The 25,575-nt window shown below is 46.4% G+C and overlaps 1 protein-coding gene across 7 annotated transcripts in view; it reads right to left on the bottom strand.

Annotated features, from left to right (window-relative positions):
• Positions 1-75: 75 nt before the first annotated feature.
• Positions 76-25,575, bottom strand: part of arhgap44b (Rho GTPase activating protein 44b) — a 54,306-nt gene continuing 28,806 nt past the window's right edge. The window contains exons 2-23 of one of the 7 annotated variants that reach the window (XM_029251854.1): positions 24,666-24,705; positions 24,194-24,313; positions 22,873-22,949; positions 22,377-22,488; positions 22,017-22,093; positions 20,849-20,966; positions 19,969-20,037; positions 19,767-19,848; positions 18,126-18,253; positions 17,707-17,818; positions 16,639-16,720; positions 16,392-16,472; positions 15,176-15,289; positions 14,562-14,653; positions 14,118-14,295; positions 12,661-12,678; positions 11,543-11,752; positions 9,534-10,028; positions 7,669-7,802; positions 5,956-6,330; positions 5,087-5,127; positions 76-4,270 (exon numbers count right to left, since the gene is read on the bottom strand). In XM_029251854.1, the coding sequence (XP_029107687.1) occupies positions 5,120-5,127; positions 5,956-6,330; positions 7,669-7,802; positions 9,534-10,028; positions 11,543-11,752; positions 12,661-12,678; positions 14,118-14,295; positions 14,562-14,653; positions 15,176-15,289; positions 16,392-16,472; positions 16,639-16,720; positions 17,707-17,818; positions 18,126-18,253; positions 19,767-19,848; positions 19,969-20,037; positions 20,849-20,966; positions 22,017-22,093; positions 22,377-22,488; positions 22,873-22,949; positions 24,194-24,313; positions 24,666-24,705 (2,722 nt within the window). In that variant the 3' untranslated portion in view covers positions 76-4,270; positions 5,087-5,119. Of the gene's footprint in view, positions 4,271-5,086; positions 6,331-7,668; positions 7,803-9,533; positions 10,029-11,542; positions 11,753-12,660; positions 12,679-14,117; positions 14,296-14,561; positions 14,654-15,175; positions 15,290-16,391; positions 16,473-16,638; positions 16,721-17,706; positions 17,819-18,125; positions 18,254-19,766; positions 19,849-19,968; positions 20,038-20,848; positions 20,967-22,016; positions 22,094-22,376; positions 22,489-22,872; positions 22,950-24,193; positions 24,314-24,665; positions 24,706-25,575 lie in introns of all 7 variants that reach the window. The other 6 variants (XR_003797673.1, XM_029251862.1, XR_003797676.1 and 3 more) reach the window with 6 other exon arrangements.

Below are 25,575 nucleotides of genomic sequence, written 5' to 3'. Positions count from 1 at the left end.
ATGTGGAGTTAGCGCACAACATCCTACGTAAGCGCGCGCATGCACACACACGCACAGAATCAACGAAAGCACACACCCCTTGTTAAAAACGTAAATTTAATCGTCTTGACATTCTGATAAGGATTGATGCAGATTGAACAGTACACAATTGGTTCCACTCGGGAGGCGGAGCAAAGGGGCGGGGCTGTGTTCATGGGAGGGATCAGCATGGTGAGGAGGGGACCTTGTCTAATGGGAGTGACCACTCCTGGCTCTGAGCCCCTCCAGGAACTGACCCTACGCTCCTGAGCATCTGGAGCATGGTGGTGCGGAGCGCATTCTAAAAGCACTCCAGCTTATCGTCTTAGTCCTTCTCTATTTCTCTTCGACCCCCTCAACCAATCAGACGCGTTTTTTTTTTCTTCCCCAACTTCAACACAAATCTAAGAACAAAACGAAATAACAACGTCTTGGTTGGGCGCAAAAAACACAGCCCCAGCATGCACCACAGTGTTGCACCTTTTAAATATACATAAAGGTAAATCAGGTAATGTGCTTATTTGGGCAACGGGGGTGGGGGGTGGAGCAGACAGGTGACAAAGGAAAGAAAAGCTTACTGCCACAGGTTTGGGGGGGGGGAATCCATCTCCCCCCATGATTGAGAGCAATAGGTGAATGCCCACTTTGCTAGATGGAATCAACTAATTGGCCGCAAAAACCAGTTTGAATTACAGCTGCGCTGAGCTGATCCCACGCAGCCTCAGTCGCGACTCAGGATTTATCCTGTCGATGCTGACATTGGTTCAGTCCCAGGATAGGGACTCAGGATGGGCTCTGAACGGTAAAACATTTGTCACACTAAGAGGAAGTTATCTCATGATGCAACGAATTTGAAGAAACTTTGACTCAGAATTTCCGATTCATATCAACTGCACCCATTTGATCAATTGGATATGTCAGTGGGGCGAATGAGGACAAGAACCCTTTCAGTTAGTAAAGAAGAATGCAGCCTGGGCCTTGAACTGGCATATTTCAGCTTACAAAGTTCTTCCCTTAACCACTACGCCACCTACTGGTCTGCAAACCGTAGCTCTTCACCCCCTTCACCAAGCCACACGTACAGCATCATCAGGTTTTCCTCCAGTCAAAACTCTTTATTTCCTTGGGTTTGGCAAAATATGGTTATTTGCTGCATTTTAAATGCAACAGGACTTTTGGGTTCAACAGAAATCTCCCAGCAGGACGGCAGCACGATGGCGGCTTTTATTTTATATTTTTGTGTTGCATTAGGAAAGGTAGGAGGATGTCCATCGATTAAGTTAAGAGAAGGTCTAGGAATGCCGTCGTCATCAGATGGACCGGTGCAATATTGAATGGATGGCTAGATGAAGTCGGAGGCAGCGTGCGAACACCAGCACCTCCATTGCTTAGGTTGGCTCATTGTAGCAGCCAGGAAAAGTCCCGCCTCCCCTGAATGCAGCTCCGCATTGGACGAAGTTATGACTCCAAGTCCCGCCCCAGCAGATGTACCCAGATGTCCTCCTACCCCAACAACACGCTGCTCCATCTGCTGTCCCTCAGACAACCAGAGGAAGATGATCAGCAGCAAGTGTTTACCGCTACGGTCCACCTAGGCATGGAAAACGCCTGGTACCGTTCCCTTCGAACGGGCACGGTCACAAAAACAAAACATGGTCAACTCTGAGAAATTCTCCTACGCTTCACAGTAGGACTTAGCAGCTGCTATAAAAATCACCCCCATTGAGAACAAGCAAAAAATATACATACTCAAATGCTTACGGTTTTCCGCTTTAGAAAAAGACATCCCTTGTTTACAAAACAGCTAAGGGACCATCACAGACCAGTTACCGACACAACCAACCGTTACTGTGGAAACACCCGGCACCAAACAAAGGATACATTTCATCACCATAAACACCGATGTCGCCTATATAACGTTGCTGCCGAAAGGACGCATTTGAAAGGAAAAATCAAGAGTGATAATGATCCGATCGAGTGGTTGGACAGCGGACCAGTGAGGTTCTCTCCCAATCTGGCCCTCGCCACGTACCCGAGTTTACATTGATCAATAAATATGGTAATTGCACTTTGATTTGTTAATATTTTACTCATTTAGGTGTGAAGCCCTCCATTCCTTGACTAGCGTTGAACCTTATTGCTTTTTAACATGATGGGGGAATATACATACGGGAACAGCCGGATGTTAAACCCTTCTTAAAAGCTCTCCCCCAACATGCCTCCTCCCCACATCCTGACCCCCCACACGACCTATAAAACATCCTGATGAGTGAGGCCTTTGTGATGCTACGGCTGACGCTGGTATCCCACACCTGGTGTCTACTCAAAATATGAGTGTCCCCTACGTGCACTCAACAGAATGCGGGGGTGGCACCTACAAAACAAGAAGTCTGTATCTTTGCCGTACCTTCATTCATCCATTAAAGCTCGCTCGGAACTGCTCAAAAACTTACCGCATTTCATATTTGCCAGCGACTATCTGGCAAGATGGTACAGCGGCAATATGGTATTATATAATGCGATGTTCCTCATGTGAGGATAAAAACACAGAACATGCTTGTGACATGTTTCCAAATCTGCTGAATCTATATTGACCTTGACACGCGTATATATATATATATTCTGTATTTAATTTATTTATCCAGGGATATATATATACAGATCTTTCTGTACAGCATTTCTGTATTTACAGTAGAAAGCGAAATATTTAGCACTTGGAATTATGGGCGAAGGAAGAAGCGTTATGGCTTCCGGGCAGTGCGTTTGCGTCCAGGGGTCCGGCATGAGGTGCCCCGTGGGAAAGGTAAAGAGGAGGGGCATGAGGTGCAGGAGACTTGATCCCGCCCCTTGACAATCTAGCCCCTCCCACAAAAGGCGTGGCCCTGGAGATCGGGTTCGATGCATCCTACCACAAAAGGTGGGCACAATGGATCTTGTCACAGTCAGAATACTATCTCGCTGTCTTTGTAAAAATCATAAATGGGAAAAATAATAAATAATTATATGTGTATTTATTTGAAGATATACTTTCATATATATATTACGCATTATCATAATTCCTTCTGTTTCATATTCTGATATTGGTCTGCACATTTTCTTTTGGCTTCCTGAGTCAATGGGAAGGGGTACAGGTGGGAGGAGAGGGCGGAGGGTGACCTGGCACAAGGCAAATCTTAGCTAAATCCGGGTCCTGGGGTTAATCACGAACCTGCAGACCGTGACGTGGTGGGTGGAGCAATGATAGACCCCGCCCACTGAACCACGACTACCATTTTTGTGCATCAGACACCTCAGAGCCTCGCATTTGAAAAATGTGCCCTTCGACAGACCTTAAAGTGTATGTTTACATTTATAAATGTGCTCTTTTATATGAGTATATTTATATACATTTAAAATATATTTTTAAAATATGCCATTTATAATCTAAGTAATATTATTAAACCTATCTATCTCACTATGAGGATCCGAGGCACACTACGCTAACCGATCGTTGTAAATGCAAAGGCAATAACCACGGTGATCACTACAGTGACAGCGCAAGGGGGCTGCATGGGAAAGGGGGGGGTGGGCACCTGTCACGAATGCATTCAAACCTGTTCCACCCCCTGCCTGTACACAGCAGGTTTCTATATGGCCTTCCACCCTCACCGCGAGTCCGGGGCGAGACGAGATCAGCCTCAGATCCAGAGGGCAGCGCCAGTCACAGAAACATAATGGCAGGGAGGCAAAAGAGTTGAAAAATGCAAAAAAAACTAAATTAAAAAAAATGAAAAAATAAAAGTAAACTTCAAAAAATACCATGCCATACATATATATATATGTATACATATATATCTAAAGTGAAAGTGGTTCAAATGAAAGTTGCAAAGTGGTTTTAAAGTCTATATTCAGTAGAGAGGCATTCTTTCGACCTTGCCGTCAGTAGAATAGAAGCGGAGCAGCACGGAAGCCGGTTCCGATCCAAGACGGGGACGGGGCGGTTCACCTGAAAGAGTACTTTGTACACTGATGGAGGAAGAGGAGGAGGAGCAAGAGGCAGAGTGGTGGTCCAGGTAAGCTGTGGGTGAGCGGGACGGGCTGAGAAGGGCTGGCGGTGACTCTCAGGGTCATAGGACCGTGCTCTCCGACTCGTCCTCGGACTCAACCTTGCCGGTCGCATCGACTGCAGCCTCCGAGTCCCCGCCGGGGGCGCCCTCAGACTTGCCGTCCAGTTCAACATTTATGGTGGGGGGTTCCAGGTCCAGGAGTGATTCTGGGGAGGCGTGGTCGTGCCCGTGGATTTCCCAGTATGTCGTAGGGAGGTGAAGGGGAGGGCCGGGAAGGCAAGGAAGCAGCAGTCAGTCGTCACGCAGGAGGCAAACTTTACACCAAACACTTCATAACGCCAGTAAGACGCATCATATGCACGGAAGCCATCGTATGCAATGGCCTGGGAGCCCACTGGGATTCTGGGTAATAGTCTCAGAGAAACACTGAGCAGTGTTGGGAGTATGATGACATCAAGTGCTAAATCCTAAGTGCTTAAAAAACAGAGAAGCCTAAGAGCTCCCATTCCACAGGGGCAATGGGTAAGGGGGAAGAGACCGGGGGGGGCTTCCATTGAAACACATAAGTTCTGAGGCTTGGGCGTGACCTAGGGGCGGGGTTTAACATCTGGGTGGGGCATTGGGAAGAGGTGTTGAGCATCCAGCACTTAGTGCTCAGGCAAACCATGTAAATTAGAGGGACATAGCTGGGGGGGCAGGCAGTGCTGGAGGTGGGTCCAAGTGTCGGCGGCGGGGGGCAAACGCCTCGTAAACGACGGTGGTGAGGACAGCGGCAGCGCTGGCACCACAAAGCGTGTCCAAAGCCATGCATCGCTCGGGTTCAGCCCCCATGCAATAGGCCGCACCCACAGGATGGGTTAGTGGTGGACTACACACAGCAGATATACAGTATACACACACATATAAATATATAAATATGGTCCATGTATACAGATATATATATAAAAAAGACAGCAGTCTGCAGGAAGCCGCAGAGAAAGCCATATGGCGAGGTGAGGCTTCGCAGCGTCACTCCAGCTTACCCTAAAAGTCCCCCCCACACTGAATGACTCGTCTCATACAGCTGCAGGTACACAACAGCAATCGACAGAGGAAAGTAATTTTAATAGCTGAAAACAGTATAAAAGCAAGTCAAGATGGATGTACAGAGGACAGACCTGTCACCACTCCCTTGCCAAAATTCGGCACTGAGAAAGAACAGCGGAGCCGTGTTGGGATGGTGGGCACTGTATTATTTATTTGCTATTTCGCAATACCCATTAACGACGATTGCATCATAGACACTATATGCTAAAGAAGCTTTATAGACAGCCGAGTGGCACGTTTTCAAAAAAAATAAAAAAATTTCGAACCAGTTTAACTTTATTTTTTGGACTTTTTCAATTAGTTTTCATTTTAGTGTTGTTTAATAGAATACTGAAAAGTTTTTGAAAACCCTTAAAGAATCATTTTTTATTCATTATAGCAACATCGGGAGTTTTTACAAACCCTAACCCGTGAATAAATCGGGCGACATTCAGTCCCAAGATGAGTATTAGTGATGAAAGTGCTGTCCTCTGTGAGCACAGAACACTAGGCATTCGGTGGCATCGATCAAGAATTTATATCTTTCATCTGAGTCAACCTGTAATATACAGATACAACAGGAAATATTTTGGGCAAAGCTCATGTTTTCACCCATTTAAAAAAAACAGAGATAAGCAAGAATACACAACCGTTGACTGAGGAAAGGGCATGAAAGATAATGTGTGCAGCAGGATATTTCTGGATTGTTCAAAATAATGAACTTCCACTGAAAGCTGTACAGAACATTCCTGGAAGGCCTTTCACTTGTGGGGGTCAGATCAAGCAGCTCGGCGGTTGCTAGGAGACGCCGCGGGGACGGACTCACCTGTGGACATGCTTTCTCCAGGGGACAACCCGTCCAGCAGGCCGTGGTCCAGGGCACGGGGGCTGGAGCCGGGGGCTGTCGGGGGCTGGGGCGGGGGCAGGCTGGGCCGCTGCCGGGGCTTAGGGGTGGGCCGCGACTTGGTAAGCGTGCCCGTTAGGGAGGGCGGAGATGACAGGGAGGTGGGTGTGGCTGGGATGCTCTGGCCTGGGGAAGCGATGGTGGCGTAGCCCTGGGGGTAGCTGAACCCGTATGGTGACGGGGTGCTAGGAGGGGTTGGGGACAGGCTGACGGGTGACGGCTGACCCGTCGACTGGTCCGACACCCCGCCTGACTGGACAAACGGGACTTTGGGCGGGATGGGGGCCAGCTTCCTCCCTGCACATTGGAACAAATGGACATGGAGACCAATGGAGCGGGACACCTCAGCGGGGACAAGCAGCACAAGTGGACACTGTCTCATTTTGCCAGAGTACAATAAAGAACTTTGTAACATTAAATCTAATTAATATTAACAAACCTCTTAACAACCTTTGGAATTGAAAAAAATTAGATTTATGTAAATTTTTTCATTTCTTTACCCTTTACCATGTTTCACTGTTGCGCTGATATTCTGAAAAATATATTTCCTTATATGATACATATTCACTGGCTCCTCAGCTTATGAACTAAACTGGGATCAGAAGTTTGCCACCTGTTTTGTTCGTAACTTTAATATTAGCACTAAATCACAATCAACAGAAGCTTAATAATAGTTATTGCTCATCCCTGTCTATTGGTTAAATTTTGTAAAAATTTCAGATGAATAAAACAAATCATTATTAAACGTCTCGTATTAACTTTGAGCTAAATTAAAAAAAAATGACAATGGTCCAGCGCTCCTGTCTGGTGTGCTTTGCTACCATCAATTGACTCTGCGTGCAAACATGACTCATGTACTTCGCTAGAAACGACAAATTGTCAGAAATACTTAAGTGAAGAAACATATAAAAATAAGTGAAGTGACATATAAAAATAAGCTGGAAAATGTTTGAATGGTTAAAAATTGTAAGTTCACTATAAGAAGAGGAACTGGAGTATATTACAGCACAGCTGGTAGTATAGGGGTTAGAACTCCTATCTTTCAACCTGAAGGTTGCAGGTTTGAATCCCACATGCTACTTACCCTAAATTGTGCCACTAAAATTGTCCAAAGGGGTAAATAATGGTAAGTAACTTAACATTCTAAGTCAGCTTGAAGAACAACAGACCTCTGGTTGCATAGTGGTTATATCTACTGCTTTTGGATCTAAAGGTTGCTGGTTCAATCCCCACCTGTGGTTTCAGTACTCTTGAGCAAGATACTTACCCTAAATTAGTCCAGTAAAAAGTACCCCCCTGTATAAATGGGCAAATAGTTGTAACTTGTGATAATTGCAACCTTAACGTTATAAGTCGCTTTGAAGAAAAGCATCAGCTACATGAATAAATGTAACGTTGGCAGCTGAATGAACAATTTTGGGAAAATACGAAATTCATAGAGAAACGGAGCATTTTTGGAAATGTGACAACGGATCAGAGAATGAAAGAGGGGCCAAGCGAGTGTTTTTAACGCACGCGCAACTATTTCTCAGGTGTTCCAAACCTGTCGGTGTCACAATTCGGCGCATTCATATTTGATCAAAAAAACACAACGGAAACCACTTAGGTAAATGAACAGATCCGATTGGACGGTACCTGTGCGAAGGGCGTGTGGGCTCTGGTCGTTGTTGAGCTGCCCTTGTCCGCTATTGGCTGCACTCCCCATGGGACACGCCCCCTGGACAATCTTCTGCCCAATCACAGGAGAGAGCTCCTTGTTCTTCAAGGTACTGATGAGAAGAAATAAATGCAGCGTTATCCACAGCAATCCCTCGGTTCTGCTCCATTCCCACGTCGATCACTATGTTTTCCGTTACCACTTTTTTCTTTTTTTTTTGGAAAAACCTCCGCGGCGGCCATAAGATTTGTGGAAAAACTAATCAAAGTCAAATTAGCGCGGCCAATGAAATTCGTGCTGAATGGCCGCGTTCCACAACCGTTCACCTTTCGTTTTATCTTGCGGTGCGTCTGCCGTTTTCTTTCTGAAAGGGTAATGATGGCAAACCATCTGTTCGGAACAAATTTTCATAACATGAGGTAGATAACGTCACAAATGGTGAATCATACTTCAACGGCAGGAACAAGGAACTACATGGAAGGGACGGGGGCCTACAGGGTGAGACGAGCTTCGGATGAAGCTGTCGGACAACCTCGACTCCAAGTGGAGGTGGCCAGAAATAGCCTCGAGCCGTTTATTCGGACATGAGTCACCCATCACCCCAAGGATGTCCGGGCTGGCAGCTGTTATCATGGCCACGGCACTGCTGACTCGTGAATTTGAGACTTGTGTGCGTACGTAGGCATGTGGCCCCATATGTGAGAGCGTGTGTGTGGGTGCGCATCGCGTGCACACCTCATCTGACAGTTCACACGAGCTCCCTGGAACGCGGTCCACGTGTCTAACCATGTGGTCCATCCCACATCCCACCTTCTCGTCCCCATGACCGCGAGATTTGTCATGCGCCCCTCTTTTGAAGTTCTGGGAGCGATACAAACATCCACTGCTGATCTAAGTTTACTGGAGCCTCTAAAACTGCGGATTTCAGCTCTCCTGCAGACCTGACCATGAAGACAACTGCATGAGCAGTAACATACGGCTTGTCCCAGGTCAAAGGTCAAAGGCCATAGACATTCGAGAATGAGCTTCTTGGATTTTTTTCAAGGACTCAGATGCATTCGAAAGGACAGGTCACTTTAGGTTCCTTCTAGGCCCGAACCCAACTATCTTCCATCCTGGCACAAAGGCGACCACCTCTTCCGCTCAGTACAGACCACAAAAACAAAAATCATTTTTTTGGTTTAAAAAAACAAACTGAAGCTTAAAGCACCTAGAAAGAAGGATGAGTTCAGACCTGCACTACAAATACTAACACAGGTCTTATTGAAAACGCAGATGTCTGGGTACTGGGTCATTTACCTCTGTCTTTCATCTGTCCATCCATCTCACAACAGACAATACTGCTTCCAAAGAATAATATCATCTCTAGTTGCCTGGCAACCAACACCCCCCACATCCCCAAGGGTTTTTTTTTTTTTCGTTCCTAGAAACAAGGAATGGTACTGCTTGGAGACAGAGCTGCTGTTATGACATTATAAAAACATGAGGAGAAAGGCCATTTGGATGTAAATGTCAAACATCAAGCTGTTTATTTCTGAGCAACAGAAAATGGAGGGCTGCAGGGTGGGAGGGGGTGTTTTGCGATTGAGAGGAAGCAAAAGAAAACATAATGTATGAAGTAACAGCAAATGAACAAGGAAGCTTTGTGTCTGGTCTCCATGTCTTATTTCTGCGTCCACTGGGGGGATGGGAGCGGGGGGAGTGTGCTTCTTTGGATTGTTTGTGTGAGCATGAGGTGTGTGAGGTGTGTGTGTGTGTGTGTGTGTGTGTGTGTGTGTGTGTGTGTGTGTGTGGGGCGGAGGCAGGGGTATTTCTCACATGGTTCACTTCTCGTCATAGTTACCTAGTCAGCTTGGGTCCTCTCTCTTGGCTACAGGCACAGGCAGCCCATGGCAGGGGAGCGGAGGCGGGGTGGTTAGCGGGGGCAGTGCCAGGGGGCAGGTCGTATCGGGTCAGAAAGAAGGAGGATTTCATGTAAGGGGGGGTGGTATTAGCGTCGGGCTGAGCGTGGCCATGCGGAGTGTCCGGGAGGGAGCCCTGTTTGGGGAGGTGCAGGAAGCTGGGTTTGGGGTTACAGTTAATGTCCAGCTGCTGCTGGGAGAAGGGAGGTGGGAAGGAGGGGGCATAGATGGCCCAGCGGTAAGGGGGCGGGGATGGCCCCAGGGGCATCGACTCGGGGCCTCGGGCGACGGGCCTCGTGCAGGGAGGTGCTCTGGGGTAGTAATGGTGAGGGGTGGGGTAGGAGGGCAAGGAGGGGTAGGGTGGGGGCGGTCTTTCCTCCTCCGGGGAAGGGTAGGCGTAACAGGAGTCCGACCAATTGGACGACGCATCGTCTGAGCTGCAAATTTTAAATATAAAACAATACAGAGAAATGAAAGCAACAATGTTTGCAAAGGGGAGATGAGTCGATCAGCGACAGACAACAGCGCAGGATTAAAAGTTATTGATTTTCAGGCAGCGCAGGGCAAAGCAAACGATCACGACGGCTATCAGAGGTTATCGGCACGGCAACCCGTCCTTTCACTTCCACACAAACTCAGGTAGGGGTGCGTTTAGGACACGTGCTGAATTAGGGTGAGGATATTTTTTTTTGTTAAGGAAGGGTTCAGTGGGGGTTGCCAGGCTTTACAGGGAAGTGTCTGGGGCGAACGATGCGAGGCGAGTCTTCCGAAGAGGGACAAACGAAACAAAGCAAACAAAAGGTGACATTTTAAAAGGAAAGAACGGACAGGTTCCTACAAAAGTCAAAAGCAAAGACATGCATCGACTGTTAGTAACAGCCTTTTGTGAGACACAGTGAATGGGCTTATTGTCCATGTTCTACAGTGAGTGGAGACACACTCAAATGCTCTTGACATTTATTTGGCACTTTTCTCCAAAGGGACTAATAACGGTAAGCTATCAACAATTATTTACCTATATAAACAACTGGGTAATTTTTTTTTCACTGCAGCAATTTACATTAAGTACCTTGCTCAAGGGTACAGCAATGGGATTCAAACCCGCAACCCCTGTGCCCAAAGACAGCAGCTGCAATCATTGCACCACCTGCTACCCCCTATTTCATGCAAGCATTTTCAAAGGGACAAATCAAATGGTCCCATTGGAGGGAAACGCTCTGACCGCCACCTTCAGACTGGCGGTCAAATGGTTCACACAGTGTCACATCAGAACCGAAGCCCATTCAACATGTCCCCAAAAAGCAAAGCAAAAGAAGACAGGGGGGCACAGAGTGTTCACACCAAACCAATGAGCTCTCTGCATCCTAAGGAAAAAAAAAAATATGGTAATCCCACATAATTTCTGTTCCCAAAACCCAATTTCATACGATTCCGCAAGCAAAGCACCTTCCACTGGTGCTACACATATCATATATGATGACTGTAATATTTAACTGGCAAACAGGCAACTACAGGCGTGAGGAAACTACGGAAAACGCCAAGTTTCAGTTTCAGTTTCAGTTTCTGTTTCTGTCATGGACCATGAGATTTAAAAGCTGAGTCTGCACTGGAAAAAGTCCTGAGCGAAACAGACTAGTTTGGCCTGTGTCAACGTGACCTTAGCACGACCCAGGAGGACCACACGTCTCAGAGGCCAACGAGCTATGCTGACCTACTGCCGCTTCCTGTGACACCAAGGGCAAGGTGATGACACATAGTCGCAGACAGAGCAACTGAAACGACAACAGTGACGACAACAGGTCTGAACCTAATGATCAAATGCAAGAGGGGGTGGGGGCATACACAATGCGAAGCCTGGTGACAAGTGGAAGGCAGACTTATGCAGGCTTGGTGGTGGTGGGGTGAGGATGGAGTGGACGGGGCAGATGCACAGGCCACCACACTGCCTTACCTGGCCCGGTCGGAGCTAACGGGAGGAGGAGTGGGGCCTGGGGAAGCGGACGTCTCGTCCGGCTGCTCGGGGATGAGCGAGTCAGTGGGTGGGGTAGGGGGCTGCGCGCTCGGGGCAGTGGAGGAGGAGGAGGAGGAGGAGGAGGCCTTGCGGGCTCCAGATGAGCCCCGGCGCGACACCCAAGATGTGTCCATCACTCGAACGCCCATACTACAGCGAGATAAAGACAATGTGCACGCACGGCCAGTCAGGGCGGAAGGAGGAAGTGCAATTTCGTGGCCACGCCTCAATCCACCCATTGCACAGGTCCTTTGCCAGTAATAAAAAAAAACTATAAACAGTCTACAGTACTTCTAAAAACAAATATTGACATACAGGTGAGTGATGGAACAGCCTCACAAAGAGGGTCACAGTGTTCACACTGTTGTCTCCCTCTAGTGGCTGGACACATGTCTGATGGTCAATTTTCTCGAACCCGAGGACAGAGATGAGGGTGCTACGTGCTACGTGTTGACAAGTCCTTGGGCCTTGGGCCACGCCTCTGTCCGAAAGCGATCAGAGGCGATGGAAATGGATGGAAGTACAAGGGATGAGCGCATTAGAGAACTCCGGCCTGCAGATGGTGCTGTGATGCAGAGGAGACAGGTGATTTTGTCTCGGGTTGATCATAGCCTCTCATGGACATTGCGGGAGTCAGCCTTTGTCCAGACAGACCATGACAACCATCATTCTGTACCCCTCGATGTGAGCAAGGGGAAATTTTGCACTAGTCATTAAAAGCAAGGCTGTGTTTCAGGCATGAAAACACCTCTTTATTCATCTTTCGTATTAAAGCAAAAAATAGACCATTTTGTTTAATCTGGTGAGTGAGCATGGTGGATTTGGGGTTTCGTGGCTTGGGAAAGGGGGTGGGAGTCAATAGCATGAAACAGAAGTGTACAGAACTAAATGGAAAAGCCAAGTAGATTCGGAGCACGAAGGGATCCCTTTCGAGCAGTTGGGTCGGGGAACAGATGGGGGGCACAGAGGGGCGGTGTGGCATCGCAATGGGCATCCTTGCAACGAATATGGTGAGAGAAGAGGGGAGAAAAGCGGGAACAAAAAGTGTCATACAGTACCTTTGTATCTTCCTAATGCTGCATTTATAGGACAAAAACACCAGAATCAAAGGTGAAGCTCAGTGAGACTGTAATAAAATGCCTTCGTTTACTTCTTTGCAGAGCATCGAAAGTGCAGAAAATGCAGGATATTGTGGACAGGACCTGAGTTGAGATGGTGGTGCACGGAGAGGGTGGGTGGACGACGTGTGCGTTGGGAAATGAGAATGCATGCTGGGAGCAGAGAGGACAGGGAGTCTTAGGATGAAGATGACTCCTTCCCAGAAGTGCGAGATGCGTGTCCTACAGCTGAAGTTCCATTAGTCTGCCAATAATAGCAAATGGGACGGCATTTCCCGACAGACAAGGAAACCCTTAAGATTAACCCACTAAAAAGGGACAGCGATTCTTGGCCACGGTTAATTTATCTATTATCAACGAGTGAAGCCTGAATTTGCCTTATATGCCCATCCACACATCGATCCATACATTTCTTTTTCATTCCTGTTATGACTGCAGTGATCCAGAAAAATCACTACAGTGACTAAATTCCTCTTGTATACTGTAGGGGCGATTCAGACAGTACCAAGTAACTGTATTGCAACAGTGTGAGAATTTTTAATTATGCCCATTATCACAGTGGGAAAATTCCAAAGCTATGGATGCAACAAGCAGTATTTAATTTCAAACTACCAACAGTCAAGATACAATCTGCTGAGTCCTTATGTTAAAGGCAAGAAGCTCTTTTGGTACAAGACAGATGAGGAATGATGGCTGAATCACTGGATGTCCAGTCAATAATCTACAACTGCTGTATAGCTGACGTAACGGACTGAGCAAGGGACACTTAGTAGTATAGCCCTTAAGGTCCTCCAGTTCTGAAAATTCAACAACAATGAAGGTCCATCAAGAGTCCCCTCAAGAACTGGATCTTGAATAACAGTTTCAAAAAAATAAAGCTGTCTTAACAAGTGCGCTATGAAATTGCAATCGATTCATCCATAGCAGCAGGCCTTGAGATGGATAGCTTTGAATTTGAGACTTTTGTAGGGTTCAGTTCCATTACATGGAAAATCACTTGACCATGGTGTGACATACACATGAAAGCAATCACTTCAGATCTTTTCCAATACAGAATGCACTATTTCAATTATGACAGACCAATAAATTCATGCACATCAGGCAAGCTATGTGCTATAAAAGCATTGCAACCCGTGTTGGTGGAAGGAGATTCTCAACAGAACAGGAAGAATACAGGAGGAAGTAAACTAACAAACTTTTTTTTGGAATCCCCACCATCTTATTTTCCTTGCCATGATGGGGATCTGCTGCTAGTGGCATCTTAAAGTGAGTGATGGTGAGAAAAGATGAGTGTGTAGGAGTGGAAGACAATTTGAAAGGAGGGTCCTTGTGATGGAAGGTGACTGTGGGAGAAGATGGGGTCAAATCCCAATAAGATGGACAGTGAGGAGCCCTACCCGTCCTTCTTGTAGAATTCCAACATCATGTTGTCCGTGGCAACGCTTAGCGGGCGCCGGCCCTGGTCGTGTTTTCGTTCTGAGTGGTCCATGTCAGGCGAGGGCATGGAGCTGTAGTTGGCATTGTGGTTGGTGTGAATGGGACTGCCATAGTTGCCTGTCACATTGAACTCAATTTCTGGGGAAGGAAGCAAAATTTCTTTAAATTTGATTGCCCCTACCATTGTGTACTTTGTACATTTTACAACATATCTACAGAAAATGAATAATCAACATCCAATTAAAATGGGTTGCTTTATTCTAATGCCATTATAAAGCTAAAGGTGTGCATTCTTAAAGACTATTGTATTACACTAACAGACTTTTTTTTGACAGGTGTTGAACAGTTGCAGCGATCCAGTCGAAGGGTAGGACACTCAATTTGAAAAACCCATGGTGCCTCACCTCCAGGGAAGAACCAGTCAGCATGCTGAATTATGGGCTCAATGATACCCACGATCTGGAGAGACACAGTGGTCATCATCTCCGTGATGTTCCTAGGAGGTTGTTACAACATTAAAAAAAATGATAAAAACTGCAGTAGTCCCACAAGCGATGACCACCGTCACAATAAATGCCTTATGCTCTTCAGCGATATGCTGGACATGTACTTTACACAGACAGTCTGGGTGAGTAATTTTTTAGCATACAAGAGCTGACATCAAGAGAGGCACATGAAATTAAGTATTCTGTAAGGGTTTCTTTGGCATTTTATAGTGCCAAGTGTCCAAATACAACTGGATTCTTGAATTAGGCACTTAACCGAATTATTTCAATGAAAATCTCAGCTGAACATATTGTTCAAGGTAGAATGTGGAATGTTAGTAAGCCATGATGGCCTGGAAAAAGGAGTAAGAAACACAGCTATGAGAGATGGGGTGCTGTGGAAAAATTCATGAACAATGAGGCTCAAAAAAAAAATAATAATGATCAACCCAGTCTTTGTCTCACTACAGCTAAGGGAGGCAGGTTGCCATTAGTGAGCCCTGTTAAAACTGCTTTGGGGTACAGAAACATACCCATCTGTGTTCGACCACAGCAGGTTCGGACCCAACACAATAGCCATGTTCCCTGCCGTCATCTTGTTCACATCCTGGTACTCGTTCAGCTTGGCCAAGAATTTGATTAAGTATCTGTGGGGAGAGTGAAATATACAAAAAAAAAAAAAAAAAAAAAACCTCTTTTTTTTTTTGTGTGATATGCCTTATTTCAATGGCGCTACATTATTTGTGTGCTTTTTTCCTGAAGGACATGTGAATTGCTTTACATGACAGCATCAGCCACTTTCCAAAGTCACTCATTCTCTATTCATACTTCTAGTAACTGGGCAGGCTGTAAATTTAAGTGGTCATTTGACCACTGAGTTAATGCAAACATTTACCAAATCAAGCATTTGGTTGAAGAGAAAGAACAAAACACCTTGAAATAATCTCACCATCATAATTTCATTTAAGGTGGGCCAGCTTTCATTTTCACCCCTCTCCCTTCATAAATTCACTTCAATATAATGAATATGTTTTTCTGGCCTGAACAGAACTTTCAGCAACTTCTGGAGCAGTTTTCTTCCTTTCTCTGCTCTGTCATTCCCTCTTGTTTTCTCTGTCTCACTGTATCCTCCAGTTTGTCTCCACCTCATCCTGACTAATGTTCCATCTGTCTGTGATTCAACGGAACATTCTGCCCCCTCTCCAGAGTAAGACATAGTGATTTGATGCATCATAGACAGAGGCTGACAAGGCTGCTTTCACTTCTTCCAAACCTCTGACTGATAATCCAAAAAAGATTAATGACCCCCTATCTCCTCCAGAAGTCCCATCCTCTGGAATCAACCTGAAAGCATCATTGCAGGGAACGGGAACAAGAATGAGCTCACATCTTGAGCTCTGCAGACTCTTCCACTGTATGTCCATATCAAAGAATTATACATGTATGTTTGTACACTGTTCTGCATGTAACCTTATGGTCCTTGTCACTCAAATTCTCATAATCTAGTCCACTTGAATTTGTTGTATACTAGCTGTACTCTTGATTGTGCTTTTTTCCTGCCATTACAAGAAGATGCAAATGCTTGTAGGGATGAAGGACAGACTGGCAAAGGTGCTAATTGAGTTCATGAGAAATGGTACATATTTGTACTCTTTCCAAAAGAAAATATCATAGATCATAGCCACTGAAGACCTTTAAGAAAGGAATGGGAGCAAAACTGGGATTTTGACCGAGTCATAAGCAGCTCACCTGAAGTTATTTCTGTTAGCCTTGGGAAGCTTCTCACAGGCTATCAGTAGAGCTTGGAGTCTCTTGTCTTGGTCCTGAACGCTGTTGAAAAATGCTTCATTATTCCTTCATTCTGATGGGTTGGACCATCTCAGAAGGAGTTTTTGCTGGACTGTTTGGCGACAATCAAGGCTGTTCTGTCACTGCACACTCCGTAAGACCTCCTCTGCAAGTTTCAACCATCCGGCAACGTTCTCTCCAGACTTACTTGGAAGCTTGGATCCACTCATCGTAGAGGTCAAATGTCATGAGCGGCTCGGGGAGCTCACGCAGGTAGGACTTCAGTGCTCCTGCAGGTGAGAGATGTGGGGAGGAGAGGCTGGACTCAGTACTGCTTGATAAATACTGAAAGAGATTCTGGTTGGGGATTCCATCATCTAGCAGCAGAGTTGAAACTGGGGTTGGAGTACGGGTGTTTGCCTGTACACACACGTCTAGTTGGGGAGAGAGGGGTTTTGAGTCTGCATGTGTTGATAAAACACATCCAAACTCTTTAAGTGATCCAGCCTTCTGCAAACCGAAGGGAGATGCTTTTAATTAGATGCCACATGTGGAAAATTAAAGAATTCTGGCATGAGATTTCCCAGAGGAGCAGTGCGATTTTAATATTAGCATGTTTAACTGGGATAACCATTAAAAAAATGTCGGCTACTCGCAGTTCTTGGTGCAGCTCCAAGACCAAGACACAGTGGCCAGCTGGCACAGTATCCTGGAGTTTCTCATGGCTGTCAGTTGGATACATGAGGTCATCAAAGTCCATAACCCAAAGCGTGTAATCGATTCCATCACAAGCTCGAGTTTTTAACCACCGTGTTGCACGCCTTTTAGTGAGAAGAATCCACTTTGATAATTTATCCATTCATCCACCATCAATAACCACATGTCCAACGCAGGGTCGCGGAGTTGCAGAGCCTATTCTGGAAGCAGGGTGTGAAGACTGAAGCCAGGTTCAAAGCAACAGCCTCACCCACAGCCCAAGAACTGTGAGGCACCAGCACTACCCGGTGTGCCACCTTGCTACCTCTGCTTAAACGAGGTTTCCAATAACACAACACTGATTTAATTTCATCCTGCTGTGTTTTGTTCAATTTAAAACTGCAGTGTAATTTTCGTCAATCTGCAGCATTTCTATGTTGACGGCATAAATCGACGCCTGAAGAACAGAAGTGATTTTTCAGACTTTAAAATAGCAGGCAGTGGCAGCTATGGCTGATGGCACAGTACAGGTGAGAGGATGAAAGGCAATGCTCATCACCATGGCAACGCTGCCTCTCACCTGCAATGGCGTGAGGGTCAGTAGAATACTCGTGCACGTCCAGCACACCGCAGTCCAGAGACGCCTTGAGTTTTTTTAGCTTGGAGGTAGACGGGGCCACCCTGAATAAACCCTGTTCGAAGAGTAGGTAGACAGTAAGACAAGACCTGTAGGCTAATAATAATAATAATAATGATGATTAGTTAACGCTATAAGTTGTGTTGGAGAGAAGCAACAGGGAAATGTATAAATGTGAGTGGTACTTTCTTTGATGCTGTTGGGGGGCAGGTGGTGTGGGTGATGTGGAGCATTCAGAGGAGTGGGAAACAATGAAGTAGGATGGGGGTGGGTCAAGGCAGGAGCAGGGTGTCAGCGTGGGCTGGGGGGATTGCTGGTGCAGCAGGGGTGGAACAGGGCCAGTTGAGTCGCGGTTAAGGCACCTCCTCCTGCAGGCCGCACTCCAGCAGCATGGTGACACAGGCCTCGATGGGGAAGGCGATCTCTCTCCCACTGATGGCCAGATGTTCCTCCAGAGGCTTCCCATAGCATGGCTTCTCCACCCAGGCCTCTGCCATCCACACGCATGCACAAATACACACACGGTGTTACACTCAGCTTCCAGGAATGCAGACTTGCATTAGATCTGAGTATCACTGAAACCCTGAATATGGGCAATAAAATGCCTCTAATCAAATATAGATCATATAACCTTCAGAGCCCACAGCCAATAAGGCACAAAAAACATTTTTTCCCTCAAGTATTGTCTCTATTGCACTCGGAAAAGACACCGAGATCAAACTCAGATTTACATGTACATTTATTCATTTAGCAGACACTTTTCTGCAAAGTGACATACATCTCGGAGAAAAATACAAAAAGTACATTGCCTGAACAGAAGGAGAGATCTGGATACAGACACGTGATTCTTAAGTACGGTCAATTTGTCACATTAAACCATATGAACCAGTATACATCATATGAGTAGCTGCATATAGGGTTTTTTTAAAAAAAATATTAAACGGAAAACATCATACATAATTATCAAGTACTTAAGAGATCAGGGGAGAAGTGAGTCTGAAATTAAATGCAGCGAAGGATTCAGCAATTCCGAGTGAGAGAGGGGGGTGATTCCACCACACTGGAACCAGAACTGAAAACCTCTGTGCTTTTGATTTTGGACTTTTTTTGCATGGGGCCACCAAGCAGGTAGAGGCTGATGACTGTAACAGTCTGGTTGAGATTTAGCGAGTGATCAGGACTCGCAGATATGGAAGAGGAGTAGATCTGTCGATGGTTTCGTAGGCCGTAACCAGAATCTTCAATTTGACGCGAGCAGCTACAGGAAGCCAACCGAGTGATATGAGGACGGGAGATACATGGGAATGCTTTGGTAGGTCAAAAAAACTCGTGCAGCAGCATTCTGTATCACCTGGACAGGTTTTATGACAGAGACCGGACAACCAGACAGGAGAGAGTTGCAGCAGAGTCTGTTGTGAGATACTGTAAGGGCGGATCGTGAGGATGTTATACGGGGTGCATCTGCAGAACCGGGTTGTGGTTTAGACGAGTTCAGAGAAAGATACGACCGAGTTGATCATTACTCCCAGGCTCTTAGCCGATGAAGTAGGTGAAATGATTAAAATGTTGAAATATACCCTGTCACCACAGTAGAATGCCAAGGAGGGGTGGGCAGCCACTGGTACTTGAACCCCCAGAGGTTTCTTTTCTCTCCTTCTTCACAGCTGGGAGTTTTTTGTTTTCCTCTCCTCAGCTGCCAGCTGGCTCATCCTAATAGTTATCTATGTTTGTCACCTTATTAACTGGATATCTGTATTGTACCATTTTGCCTCTCATTTGTACCACTCCTTGGACCATGTTCAGCACTGTGCGTCACTCCGGTGAGAACATCGCTCCATAAAAATCAGCTGAATTCAGAATTAACATAGGAATCACATACAATTCATTAAAGCTATGTTAAAGTACATACAAATCTGATCAGAGCCCCTTGACACAAGCTGCCCTGCGAAGGGTCAACCGAATGGCGGGTATCGCTGTCCACACAGAACAGGAAGCAGACTCACCCTGGTGGGCTTTGATCTGCGGCAGGACCCCCTGGAGGAGCTCCAAGGACTTCCTGTGGTACTCGGCTTGGATCTCTATTAGCTGCAAAGACAGAGAGAAGGAGCAGAGGCCCACCCCTAAGTATGCTGCTGATGGACGACAGCAGATAACGGCGGATCAAAGCCATTCCCCGGAGGGCGCTGTCACCGGAGGCGCACTTACCGTCTGGAAGTAGTTTGCATAGTCGATTTCTTTGGCCACAAAGCTGTACATATCCGCTGATAACTGATCCTAGACAGATAAAACACACACACCCATGCAAAGTGCATATAACAACTTTCAAATGCCCATCCTCGAATTAAAGAAATACACGACTTGGTGTTGGGACCAGTCCGAAGAGTGTGGAACAATAAATAAGGATGGAAGCAGAAACCCCAACAGCCATTTTCAGAGTCTTCGCTTATGCTACACGCCACACCAGATGACACCTCTGCCGCGAAACGTGGGAGTGAATTGCTGTGATTGACTTACGCCCCATCTGTGGGCGTTAGCTAGTGTAGCTCAAACAACTGGAGTGTCAAAATTCATACGGAACAGCTTTGTAGCTTACATAATAAATACACACACACACACACACATTTTCAGAACCGCTTGTCCCATACGGGGTCGCGGGGAAAAGGAGCCTACCCGGCAACACAGGGCAGAAGGCCGGAGGGGGAGGCGACACACCCAGGACGGGATGCCAGTCCGTCGCGAGGCACCCCAAGCGGGACTTGAACCCCAGACCCACTGGAGAGCAGGACCCAGTCCAACCCACTGCACCACCGCACCCCCCTTTCCATAATAAATATTTAAATATATTTAAATGTAATATAACTATTTTTGCTGCTGTCTGGTGACATTTTGAATTTTTTTAAAGCTTTTTTCTTACTCTGTGCGAGTGAATGAGTGTATGTGATTGCTCTACGACAGACTGCTATCCTGCACTGTGAATTACCGAATATGAAATCAAATCGGAAAAAGTGAGTGAGCATGATGGTGTAAGAGGAAGTGTGTGTGTGTGTGTGTGTGTGTGTGTGTGTGTGAGAGGATCAAAGCCAACCCTGCAGATCTCCATCCGGTTGGCTGCCTCTTCCATCTCTTCTCTGAGGGCATCAGCCTTGGTGCCCCCTAACTGTGGGTTGCTGGACAGCCCCGAAGTCTTCGAGGACTGCTGCAATCTGAAGCGGACCGGTAGAGACATGCTGTTACACACTGAAATATATACTCATTCACACCTAGAGAGACACACACACAGCCAAAACAATGAGACACTTGACAGCTGATTTCCTGGGGGTTTTGACTAATACTCAAGCTCACACATTATTCTTCTCATGCACAAAACCCTCAGTTTCCAACAATGTGTGCATGTGCCCCCCCCCGCTCACGCTTCTCCATCTCCCTGCCTCCGCCGCTCCCACGTTCTCGCTGTCCCGCTCCCCTCCCCTGCATCTCCCTCCTGTTCACTCCCACGCCTTTTCACTCCTTCCCTCCCCCGCTCAAGCGGCTGTAACCTTTACAGTTATCGCCGAGAGATCCAGGCAGGGCTGCGGGGCGGGCTGTTCAATGTGTGATGAGCGTGCGGCGCGGCGGAAGGTGCCGGATCATCGTCGCATCACACTGATGCAGCCAAAAATAGAGAGGAGCCAGTCGCTCTGCCTAGTGCACTGCTAATGAACAGCTGCACAAAGCGTGAACTCAGGGGTGTATTATCTCTTCATCCACTGCTTCATCGTTCATATCGGAAGCAGCCTGATAGGCAGGAAGGTATTAACCAATCAGCAGCAGGTGGCGTAGTGATTACAGCCACCACCTTGGACTCAAAGGGCCCGGGTTCGAACCCTACCTCCTGCTGTAGTACCTTTGATCGAGGTACTTACCCTGAACTCATACAATAAAAATTACCCAACTGCATAGATGAAAGTAGTTTGGCACTGTAAGCTGCTTTGGACAAAAGGATCAGCAAAAGAAATAAAATAGTAAACAATATCGTGTATGTGTGAAAAATTTAATGGAATACGATAACAGATGCACATATGCATTGTCCTGTTGCATGAAAATGAATATGTGGGGAACGTATTTCCAAATAACATTAATAATGACATTTATACCACACGTAATGGTCCGTCGGAGCTTGAAAGCACCAGGAAATGCACATGAATGAAATGTTAAATGATTATGCCTGAAAATGTGGAGATGATCTGTGGAGAGACGGGGACGAGATTTCGTACCGCGTGCGGGCAGAGTCCATGTCCAAGACGAGCTTCGCTAGGTGTTTCCTCTGTTTCTGTATGTTGGGGATCTCCACCTGTGGGGAAGAACAGTGTACAAGCTGTGTGTCATGTGGGATTCCCACTTTGACATGGGGTGTCATTTAGAGATGCTGAGCACAGAGAGCCTGACAAGAGGAAGACGAGGTTAAGAACCCAGTACCACAGTGGATCTCGCAAATAACAGTGCCGTTAGGTCTGGGTTTGAAGTTTGCAGAAATGACAGGTGTTTTTTACGCTTCAGAGCAACGCAGTGCAGTTTTGAACGGGCGGCGAGCGATGAAAACGGGGGCGGATCGTGTCGGAGCTCATTCGTCTCACCTCGGCGAGCATGTAGAGTGGCTCGATGACGTCCCGCTCAACCTGAAACTCAAAGAGGATGAGCTCCTGGGCCAGCCTGTCCTCCGTCTCCCCGCACAGCTTCAGCATCTTCCTGTAACAGAGGAACCGGGACCCAGCCGTCCAATGAGGACAAAGCAGAACTGGGGAATCGGCCAATCAGATTGCATTGCGGAAAGAGGAAAAATCTGTTAGAACTCTCAGCTTCGCCGCAAGATAAAAAATAAACGGCCGAACTGGAAAGATTTTTGTAATATTTGTAATTTGTTCTGTCCGAGTTCTTTATGGTTCCCATTAGACAAACTTTCATTTATCGTCCAGGGACTCTTTGTTCCAGTTTTGAACGTGTGTGCCTGTAGATACGTTTGTGTTGACGTGGGTGTGTGCGCGTGTGTGTGTGTGTGTGTGTGTGTGTGTGTGTGTGTGTGTGTGTGTGTGTGTGTGCGTGTGTGCGTGTGTGTAGGGAAACTGGACTCACCCCAGGAGAGATTCGTCCCCCAGCACAGCGGCGCCCTCCACCAGGCACTGAGCCAGCGTTGTGAGCGGCAGCTTTTTCTGGCCAAACACAATTAGCAGTTAGCATTTAGCACTTTGCTAGTTAGCACTTTGCACCACAGGATGGGATTTAAGTAGAGTCAGTGTGTTTACACAGGACACGGCACTGGCCTGGAGCTGAATGCAAAACACCGAAGCCCGTTTCACTTTCCTTTGAGCGAACGACAGAAGCGGGCCGGAGCAACTCCGAGACCGAATTAGCATAGGCCTACTGAGAAATTGCACCTACGGCTGCTCCTTGACTTACGACATACGGGACTCGCGATCACCTGCACCTACGAAGAACGTCCCACCGACCTTATTTTATTTTTGAGTTCCGATGCTCGGTCGCAACGTCTCACAGCAAGCGCTCCTTCTGCCGCACGACAACATCGACTGGCTGTACCGCCACACGGAGATCATTTCTTATTGTTGGCTCTCAGTCGGCGTTTCGGCCTCCGGCAGCCATTGTGTTTCGTTTACAAAAAGTTCTGCTTGTTGTTCCCCGCAAATTACTTTTTATTTAAAACGGCCAGCAAGAAAAAAAAATGAGCGTTCTAGAGGTGCTGAAGTGAAAAACTGAAAGACAGATTTTGAAAAGTGGAAATAACAGAGCCGCATGAAAATATGCTCATAATACTATGCTGTATATCATCATTATTCTGAATTAGTATTATTTTAACTAGAAAAATGTGTGAAATTGGTGAAAAAAACCCCTATTACACAACATTGCATTCATGCATGCTAATTATTTAAATATCTTCATAGTTTATAGGATATAGGACTACCTGTATATTCAGATACATGGAAACGGAGCACAATGCAAAGCGCTACCAATACATGGTCATGTAGCACTGCCGAAAGAATTTCAAAAAGGAGACCGAACCTTCCAATGTTCATAACAATTATGATGCAAGTCAAAATGAACTTTTCTTGCAGGAGAAAGTTAGAGACTTGAGTCAAACACGTTTTTTAGAGGGAGGTCTTTGTGTTGGCCGTAGCAATAAACTACGTTTTCTTGCCAGATATGTAAAAATAATTTACATACGTACGTTTCACGCCTTCATCAAAAAATTATTTTGTTTCTCATTTAACAGGCGTATAGGAAAGAAGTGAAAAAGTTACAGCAAGGTTGCACCCAATCACTCTCTATGGTGCCGGAACTGACCTTGTAGTAAAAGTGAAAACATCTTACGCAGGCCTAGTGAAGTAAGGTAAATTCTATGAATGAGCTTACAGCTTTCGAGTAGGAGAGGGGTACATACAGAGGGTGATCTGACGGACCGCTTGTCGATGTCTGCCCCTTGCTGGCCCTGCAGGCAGGCGGTCAGCTTTTTGTGGGTGCTGTGGGACACCTGCTTGACCAGCTCCAGTCGCTTCTCCACCTGGCAGGACAACAGGACACACTGAGCACGCGCACGCCTGATGACCCGACAGGCTGTGTCAAAGGTTTCTTGAACCCGTTAATGCAGTTCCAGGGTTAGAGACTCTGAAAGCCTGGCCTGTGCTAAGATACACCCACACACCCCCCCCTAACAATTAAGCTGCAATCAGTGCAGCCTCAAATTCAGGAAGGCTGTAATTTATACAAGTCCTTCCAAGCGCATTAATTTCTGACGGTGGCAGTATAATGACCTCGGGGCCCATCGACTCGCAAAACTCACACATTAAAGCAAATTAAACTATTTGGAAAAGACAGAGGAGAAACACATTTGGTTTTAGTTTACACACATTTACCTGCAGCAGATCTTCACTCAACACTTCTGTTTTCTCAGCCCTGAAACGACAGAAAAGAAATGACCTTGGGCGACATAAGGATCACTCGGTTACATGCCGGTACCAGAGGGTTGTAGGTTCGGGTCACTAAACAGAGGCTGGTGTTCTGGATGTAAAGAAGATAATTGTGGCGCTGCTGTAAATGCTCAAGTGCATACATGGGTAGAGATTAAAACTGGCACCAGAGGGGGAAAAAGACTTGCGGTTGAAACGACCGCACAATTAATGGTGCCAGACGTGCACAGAACTGGACCCAAGGATACGTCTTGGGCTTTTTTTTTGGAACTATATAATACATAGATGGATGGTGGTGGCCATGGGAGCACTGACTGACATTCTGACATCTACCCTCACGTCTATAGCCATCATGGCCCTAAGCTTGACAGCTCCTGCACCCATTTTGGCTCCCGATTTCACTTCCCAAGACGAATCTGCAGACGCTCTGCCTGTGAAAAAGAGCCCTATAGAAGTCGTCTGAGTCTGGGGCACAATCAGAACATTATTCAGACCTCTTCTCGGACGCCCCGAGTCTACCACTGACTGTTTTCGCTTCTCTCGTGTCACATTTCTAGAATCAGTGACAGTATTATTAACACACTGCTCAGCTGTTGCTTGTCCCAAACACCATGTATGCGTTTACACCCTTGTATACAGGGGCCATCAGGTGGCGGAGTGGCTAAAGCTGCTAGCTTTGAATCCCACCTCCTGCTCTCATACCGTTGATTGAGGTACTTACCCTGAGTGGATACAGCAAAAAATACCCAGCTGTATAACTGAGTAGATCATTGTGTAACCTGTCGTGCTACTGGTTTGTTGGATCATCTTTTTTGAGGGTTTAATTAAAGTTTCACATTCTCAACACATTCTCTGA

Source organism: Scleropages formosus, chromosome 1 (genome assembly GCF_900964775.1).
Source record: "Scleropages formosus chromosome 1, fSclFor1.1, whole genome shotgun sequence".
NCBI classification, from domain to species: domain Eukaryota; kingdom Metazoa; phylum Chordata; class Actinopteri; order Osteoglossiformes; family Osteoglossidae; genus Scleropages; species Scleropages formosus.
This window is presented reverse-complemented; position numbering and strand designations above follow the sequence as displayed.